The 8,773-nt window shown below is 40.4% G+C and overlaps 1 protein-coding gene across 2 annotated transcripts; it reads left to right on the forward strand.

Moving 5' to 3' along the window:
* The first annotated feature begins 4,665 nt into the window (after positions 1-4,665).
* Positions 4,666-8,528, forward strand: tuba5 (tubulin alpha 5). 2 transcript variants are annotated; one of them, XM_027166437.2, is made up of 5 exons: positions 4,666-4,822; positions 6,468-6,690; positions 6,863-7,011; positions 7,111-7,791; positions 7,970-8,528. In XM_027166437.2, exons 1-5 carry the CDS (start codon positions 4,820-4,822, stop codon positions 8,261-8,263), a joined length of 1,350 nt encoding a protein of 449 aa, XP_027022238.1. In that variant the 5' UTR covers positions 4,666-4,819; the 3' UTR covers positions 8,264-8,528. The 2 variants fall into 2 exon arrangements, with proteins under 2 accessions (XP_027022238.1, XP_047678880.1); XM_047822924.1 differs by lacking the exon at positions 6,468-6,690 and adding an exon at positions 6,189-6,414 and having other exon boundaries at positions 4,695-4,822.
* The last annotated feature ends 245 nt before the right edge of the window (positions 8,529-8,773 follow it).

Raw genomic sequence — 8,773 nt, forward strand, 5'->3', positions numbered from 1 at the left:
TAGCCAGTAATTGAGATTATATGTTATAATTATATTATGATCTATGGAAGCAGCTTTATACACTGACATGACTATGTGTGTGTGTGTGCATGTTCTTGTGTGTGATCTATTATCAGATAATCAGTTATTAAAGCTGGTGTTGTTTTTCTACAGGTGCTGCAGGAAAAGATAAGAGTGGAGAGGGCTGTAGGTATGTGCAAGAAAGTGGTATCTACCTTTTCTTACTCGTGAAAGACAAAGAGTGCGCTCTCTAAAGCACAGGAACGTCTCCATCTTCCCACACACCAGCTGGTCACAGAATCACTAACCAGGTGGGGCTCAAGACAAAAGATAGGGGCAAGGGTCCTAGAGCAACAAAAGGCCATCACTGAAGTTCTGTCTTCTGACAAAAACAACAGGCACCTGATCCCAACGTGGCATAATATTGACGTCCTTGAGTCAATGGGCCTTTTTACACCTGGTCACTTCATGTGTTTTCCGATAGCTATCTGATTTGTTAAAACTGTTCCATTTACATTAGGCCACATAAGTGCGTCTTGGTGAATCAGATCTTTTTTCTCCCGCCCAAAATGCAAATATATTTTACCTCATTTCCGGGGTAATTGAAATGGAACACGCTTTGGTGTATGCGGTTTTCAGGATGCAATCAAAAAGAAGTCGAACAAACTTGTTATGACAGTTATGCTACAAAAAACAGTATTTACTGTTTGTTGCGTTTTCTCTGGTGGCAGCAGTGCATTTTAAGACCCAATGAGACACCTGGGTGAAAGATAACTTGTGAGTGATGTACTTCTGTTTGGGAGGAGTATAGCGCTGATGTATGTGACTTGAACAACCACATTTATTTACACCTGTCCAGCTTCATCTGAAACGCGTCCCAGACCACCTCCTGAAGTGGTTTGAACGATCGGATTTATAACGTTTTGGAGGGCATTTAGACCTGGTCTTTTTACGATCGGATCGCTATCCGATCACAAAAAATGCATGAAGTGACCAGGTGTAAAAAGCCCTAATGCATGCAGCCTTAACTCCTCTCCTGGAGTTCACAGACTCCCTTTCTGGGGAGTCATATGTGATGGTCTCGTACGTGCTCCATCTTTTCCACTCCAGTTTGCTGAAAGTTAATGAGGGGGACACTCAGCTCACAAAAGAGCTGAAGACAAAAATAATCTTGATGAGAAATATGCTGACCCTGATACAGATGATCTCCTTGACATGGCTACCTTCGTGAACCCTAGGTTTAAAGGCCAATACATCAGACCAGAGAAGGTAGGGGCCGTTCAAATGAGAGCTGTGTCTGAGATCATGGATGAAAACCAGGGCCAATCACAGGCAGGGCCTTCTGAGGGAGCAGCAGACCAAGGTGCAGAAGGAGGAGCTGTCAGTGGACCACCTATGCCAGAAGAAGCAACGCAACTCATTGGGGAGCTTTTTTAAAAAAAACAGTGCCAAGAAGATGATGCTTTGCCTCTCACTGAAAAACAAAAAATGGAGAGTGAGCTGGAAAGGTACCTGATGTGCTCTGATGCAGACAGTGAGTCTAACCCTCTGGACTGGTGGAGGCTACATGAACACAACTTCCCTAGATTGTCTCAGCTGGTGAAAAAGTACTTGTGCATCCTAGCCACCAGCATCCCTCAGAAAGAATTTTTATTGTTACATGTACCAGGGCAGCTTTAGACAATAGAGAAGGTCAACCAGCTGGTGTTCCTAGCACAAAAACCGGACTGAATATATACTTGAATAGTTCAACTTCAAGTATAATTAGGGTAAGAATAACTTGAAAAGTTACTTTTTCATATTTCTGCAGGTTGTATATTTCAAACAATGTTACTGTACTGTATCAGGTTTGTTTTTATATTACAGACTCAGTCTACCTGACTTTTATTTATGTTTACAAAACACTGCACATATTTTAAAACACTTTATTCACCAGAAGGTGAACAGTAGTGCTTCCTAGCTCTAAACTTGCACTAAATTCTCAGGTTTCTCTATGTTTATATTTAACACTTTGCACTATTTTATTACACTTTATTAAGCATTTCTTACATTTTCTTTCATTTTGCACCTTAAATGTTAAGAGATAATTGTTAAGTGTTCATAGTGACTTTAGACTTATGTTTACATTTTAATTATTTGACTTTTCCATGGTTATTGACATTTCTGTCTTAATAACTGAGGGGTTTATGATCAGAGGAAGGTTAAGTTTAAAATAGAAATGTTTCAATGTAATATATTTTTCTCTTGGTCTTTATTTTAAATGGGTCATAAAAAATATCAATAATTATCGATATCGACACTGATATATGAAACACTGATATCGTGATACAGTTTTCAGCCATATCACCCATTCTTAAGTGACCTCCATGGCTACGCAACGCTGTGATGCAGGTGTTTGTGTGCTCAGAGAGAAATAAGTATATGGCTGCCAGAAACAAAATGGGCAAAGACTCAATAGGATTGGTTTTTGGAGTACCGATTGGCAGCTGATGCATATAACTGGTCTAATAAGTTGCCATGACTATGTGCCACGTGTAATTAGCATGGAAGAGGATGCAAACTGGAAACTCGGATAACGTTAACAACTGTTTCGTTATTACTGCATAATTTTAACTTCAAACCTTGGTTGTGTTGCCATGTTTGTGATGGGCGCACACTGTTGTCTGCCAAAATGTCTGTACTATCCATCCATTACCTTGTGATTTTGTGGTGTCTGAGGTTATGGATGAAGTTTAAGAAAGTGTAATATTTTAAACTACTGATTAAAGACTAAAAATGCAGAGGAATACAATAACATGTGCTTCAGTGGCTGCTGCTTTTATACCTTAATGCCCTTATTTGTGGGCAAATATTTCAACACATCACACCACAAGTCTTCTGGCTCTTCTACATAAGAATATGATGTATGATTGAAAAAAAATGGACATATAAAGGAAGACCACTGCTTCTGTCTGGAAATGAACAATGTACAAGGTTTCTGTGTTGGCACCAATGTCTTCACTGTCCTTTCCTTCTTTATTTGTTCTCCCAGCCTATTTAAAGAGAAGTAATAACCCCACTCCTTGCCTCACATTTAAAGGTTCAGTAAGTAGAAAGAAAGAAATGTGAAGGAAATATTATTAACACTACTAGGTGTGTGATTTTTTTTTTAAACAAGCTTTGTTGCTAGCTAAGATGCTAGCAATGAATAAGAAAATGTTGGGGGGGGGGTTACTTGGTGTACATCATTGGGATTGAGATACCGTGAACATCACGATCATGTATGTACTGTTTATTAAGCTTTTTTCAGTAGTGCTTTCAAACGTGAATCTGAATGAATGTATGAATTTACATAAATGTTCGCTAAACGGATCTTGAATATTTGTTAATTATTTGTATTATAAACATAGATGCTCATTTTTTTGAGTGGCCAACGACATTTGCTGTTGTGTAATGTTTTGCAATATGTATGGTGCCAGGACTGACCTAATTGTAAGTTGAATAGTTTACCACCAAGTGTAATAAAATAAGTACATCACTGGTCTCATTAAAGTCCCAATGAATTTGTATGTTTCTATATTGATTGTGTGTTAAAGTCCTTGTCTAAGCAAACTAACTAAAAGTGAAGAAAGCTAAAAGTTTAAAGAGTTATTTTTCTACTGTGAAAGAATTGTTGACTACCAAATGAATTTAATGTTTGTTTTAAATCTGTATGCATTTATGCAAAGGTTGATTAGCCTCGGTATCCTGAATGGTAGCCTGAATGATTGATATATAAAATGTTATTTACTACTGTATTACTGATGAACCCAGCCTGTTGTAAAGATGGTATTGTCTGGTACCAAGTCATCCTGGCACTGAATAGCCCCATTTTGTTAAAAGTTTGTTTTGTCGGACTGCACGAGTTCCAACCACATTTAAATGAATGAACAATCATTTTTCTCTTAACCATGGGATAGAATGGTTGAATAATGAAACAGTATGTGTGAAGATGCCCAGCCAAAAACACAAAGTTTAAATGTATTTGCTACTATAGATCTGCCCCTCTGGGCAGGACCTACACATGCTCTAGAACCTTTAATTGCACAAACACAAGTACAGGAAGAATAATTTAAAAAATAATATCTCCAAAACTACCATTCCAGATGTAGTCCCTTCTATCCTTGTTTATAACCTCTAATTTTCAGGGAAGACTTTCCACTACATTTTGGGCGTCTGTGGGGATTTGTGCTTATTCATGCAACAAGAGCATCAATGAAATAAGGCACGGATGTCAAGTTTACAGTTCATCCAAAAGGTGCTCCATGGGGTTGAGGTCAGGGGTCTGTAAATGCAACTCTTCCCCTGCACCGTTGGAACGTCTGATAGGCTCGTTTGAAAACTCTCAGGTAAAACCAACACCTATCTGGAAATTTGACATTCAATATGAACCGCCCCTTTTCCGCACAACGTGCCTAACGATTTAAATAAAACACTAATATAAACATTAAAAAAGTTGCTTAGACGTGGTTAATACGGTATATTAATGTATTTCATAATATGTTTATTGGACATTTGCAAAAACTTTCTTTTTAAAAATGATTATTTGAATGCGCCAATAGGAGGGCGGACAGACTGGCGCTGTTGTAATTCTCCAATGACGAAGCTGCACAGGAGGCGCCGCTCCACGCGCACAGCATAAAAGCTGACCGCGCTCGTGCTGCTCTTTATACTGCTGTGTTGGCGGGGACACGTAACGCGTCTGTAGTCGACGGAGCCACAAAGTCTTTTTACGCGCCTTTCGCGTTGGAAACTTGCTCTTTTTGCATATTCGAAAGCGCTTATTTACAACTGATCCAAAATGGTAAGTGTGATATTTCTCTGATGATTATTTCTTGTTGAAATTCGTAGTCGTTTTCCTGAGGTAAAAAAAAAAGGCGCCAAAACTGTCTGATTTTTTTTTTACTCGAGGCCTAAAAGTCCGAAGGACGTGACGTTTCAGTACGTGATAAAAACTTACGGGTTTTGTGCGACTTTCATTTGACATACGTTGTTTAAGTACCTTCTACATATTTATAGGAGTTGTTTTAAACCTGGTCGCAATCCACACACAGGTGGGTAAAATGTTGGGGTATCTACAAGATGGTGGGTTTTTATTTATTTATTTACCAGTTCTTTCTCTGAGCTGTAAAAGTTAACTGGAGGAACTGGCGGAATGTCTGAGGCCCTTCAGTAAAGAGATGTGGGGGATGGGAAGAGGAAGAAAAAGATGAAGGCAGATTTAAACTTTTACATGCGTTACAGAGGTTTGGGATGGTGCCGTTTTTTTTTTGCCAGCTGTCTCTTCCCTTTGCTCCATTTTAAACTGAACTTCCTTATTCAGGAAGTTACTTGTGAAACGAAACAGACTTTGCCCCAGGCCAATCCATCGTCGAGGAAGAGCTTTTTAACTACATGCATGAATTAGAGAGAGATTTATAGGTTGTAATGGTTTGACAACGCCTATTTTTCACCAACAGGAAGTGAGGCTCTGAGGCACGAGTTGTGCGCCACGCGCTCCGCACCTCCGTCCTTCATTTTGTCTGCCTCTCTCACGCATGCTTTCTTTACAAGGGGCACTGCGCATTCCTGTCCCGTTCACCAAATTGACTTCCAGTCTCTATTGTCTCATCAGTGATTCAAATTTTTATTTGAACCTGTAAATCTCAAGTATACACAAACGATGCAAACGTCGACCCTATTTAGTTTACACTGAAGATAAGACAGTTTGTCTTTTGTTAATTAGTCAAAACTGTTCATTCAACCAAAAAGTGAAAATCACGTACATCTGTGGGAAATTACTAGTGGATTTAGTAATCCAGTACTGAGAAACTTGATTCAATAGCAAGCCTGTATTTCAGGCCAGAGTAGACAGCGGTATTTGTTTAAATACTTTAGTGTTCAGAGCTGTAAAAGTACTCAAATATCCTCAGAAAATCATCTCACTAAGTGCTGATGTATGAGACCGATGTAGGGTTTTATGGCTCATGATATTTTTGTTTCTAGTATACCTTTTGAGTCAGGACTTTGGAATTTAAAAAATCCAACCTTGCCATTATGTTGTGTAACTGGATCTGTTTAATAAAAAAAAATGGGGTAGGGTGAATGTTCTTAAATAAAGTAATTAGACATCAAATGAGGAGGCTTGAATATCAGTATAGTTTGTGATTGCTGCTGTTATTGGCCTACAGCGAGAGTGCATCTCAATCCATGTGGGCCAAGCTGGCATTCAGATAGGTAATGCGTGCTGGGAGCTCTTCTGCCTGGAGCATGGCCTGGGACCTGATGGTGTGCTGCTGGAAGCCACATCAATGTCCCATTCCCGTCAGGACCCCTTCAACACCTTCTTCAATACAGGCAGCTCAGGCCACCATGTACCCAGGGCCATATTTGTGGACCTGGAACCCACTGTAGTGGGTAAGCAGCCATTTTAACCTTCTTTAATCTTCTCTTGCATTGTGTGTGCGCAGCGTGAGTGCATCTCCATCCATGTGGGCCAGGCTGGTGTGCAGATTGGCAATGCATGCTGGGAATTGTACTGCTTAGAGCATGGTATCCAGCCTGATGGCAATATGCCAAGCGATAAGACCGTTGGTGGCGGGGATGACTCCTTTAACACTTTCTTCAGCGAGACTGGCTCTGGAAAGCATGTGCCACGAGCTGTGTTTGTGGATCTGGAGCCTGCTGTCATTGGTAAGTTGGTATGAGCAGTGGCACAGGAAATTGAATAAACTTCTTTCTTTAAAAAATGATGACTAAGTGATTAAATGTCAAATATTTCTGTATTGTCCTAAAAATTAAGAATTTCTTGTAGTAAATGAATCCGAGTGATTAGTTGTGACTAAACTTGTGATCTGTGTTTTAGATGAGGTGAGGACTGGTACCTACAGGCAGCTTTTCCATCCAGAGCAGCTCATCTCTGGTAAGGAAGATGCAGCTAATAACTATGCCCGTGGCCACTACACTGTTGGCAAGGAAATCATTGACATGGTTCTAGAGCGTGTCCGTAAACTGGTAAGTTTAAAGAAATTGTGTTTTTAGGATTTTGTTACTACTTGGATTCCACTTATTGTAATGATGTAAAGACTTCTTTCTATCCATTTTTATTCATAGACTGACCAGTGTACTGGTCTTCAAGGATTCCTCATCTTCCACAGTTTTGGTGGAGGCACTGGTTCCGGTTTCACCTCCTTGCTGATGGAGCGCCTCTCCGTTGACTACGGCAAAAAGTCCAAGCTGGAGTTTGCCATATATCCAGCACCTCAGGTCTCCACTGCTGTTGTAGAGCCATACAACTCCATTCTAACTACACACACCACACTGGAGCACTCAGACTGTGCCTTCATGGTGGACAATGAGGCAATCTATGACATCTGTCGTCGCAATCTGGACATCGAGAGGCCAACATACACCAACCTGAACCGGCTCATCGGCCAGATTGTGTCCTCCATTACAGCGTCCCTGCGCTTTGATGGAGCTCTGAATGTTGACCTGACTGAGTTCCAGACCAACTTGGTGCCATATCCTAGAATCCACTTCCCCCTGGTCACCTATTCCCCAATCATCTCAGCAGAGAAGGCCTACCATGAGCAGCTCTCTGTTGCTGAGATCACAAGTGCCTGTTTTGAGCCTTCCAATCAAATGGTGAAATGTGACCCACGCCATGGCAAATACATGGCCTGCTGTATGCTGTACCGTGGAGATGTGGTGCCTAAAGATGTAAATGCTGCCATTGCCAACATCAAGACCAAACGTTCTATCCAGTTTGTGGATTGGTGCCCGACTGGTTTCAAGGTGAGGGAATGATGAAATGGTATTAAGGGTCTATTTATTTATTTTTATTGGGTAAAGTTATTTCTGTTTATTTTTATGGAAGTTAACTTTGTTAGTTCAACCATTTACTGTAAGCCCAATAACTGGTTAATCGGAAGATTTTGAAATGTGATGTTCAAATTTTTATTTCACCAACCAGGTTGGCATTAATTACCAGCCACCTACAGTGGTTCCTGGAGGAGATCTGGCAAAGGTGCAGAGAGCTGTCTGCATGTTGAGCAACACCACAGCCATTGCTGAAGCCTGGGCACGCCTGGACCATAAGTTTGACCTTATGTATGCCAAGCGTGCGTTTGTGCACTGGTATGTTGGTGAGGGTATGGAGGAAGGTGAGTTCTCCGAGGCCAGGGAGGATCTTGCTGCCCTCGAGAAAGATTATGAAGAGGTTGGCACAGAGTCTGTTGAAGATGAAGAGGAAGGAGAAGAGTATTGATCTTCAGGAAGCTTGTGGCAGAAGCACAGACTGCCACAGTTTGTCCCAAAACCGTAGGGAAAGGGAACTAATGTCTGTCTGTTCCTTTTTGTTTTGTTCCTGTTTTCTGTCCTACTGTCTGCAACATTTCTTTCCTGGTGTTCAAGTAATTGGTAATTCAGCAAAGATGTTTTGGTTTAATTTGGCATTTTCCTAAACTCTGCTACCGATCTACATTGTTTCTACCAACTGTTTAATGTTTATGAATAAATTCCCTTTGAATGAGTTTCCTTTCTCCTCTTCTGTCCAAGAATCTGGAAGCTTCAGGACCCGATTGGGCAAATCTAGCTTTACTATACTGTCTTTGGCTATAGTATGTCAAGTGACATGGCAACCATTTATGTAGCACTGGATGGTACAAAATGTTTTTAAATGTAAATCATAACAGGGAAATACAGAAAGTAGCTACAAAAAGTGCAAACAAATCATACCCTTTCATTTAAAGGTAGTTAATGTTGAAATTAAGAATGG

The sequence above is a fragment of the Tachysurus fulvidraco genome, chromosome 14 (genome assembly GCF_022655615.1).
Source record: "Tachysurus fulvidraco isolate hzauxx_2018 chromosome 14, HZAU_PFXX_2.0, whole genome shotgun sequence".
Classification (NCBI taxonomy): Eukaryota; Metazoa; Chordata; class Actinopteri; order Siluriformes; family Bagridae; genus Tachysurus; species Tachysurus fulvidraco.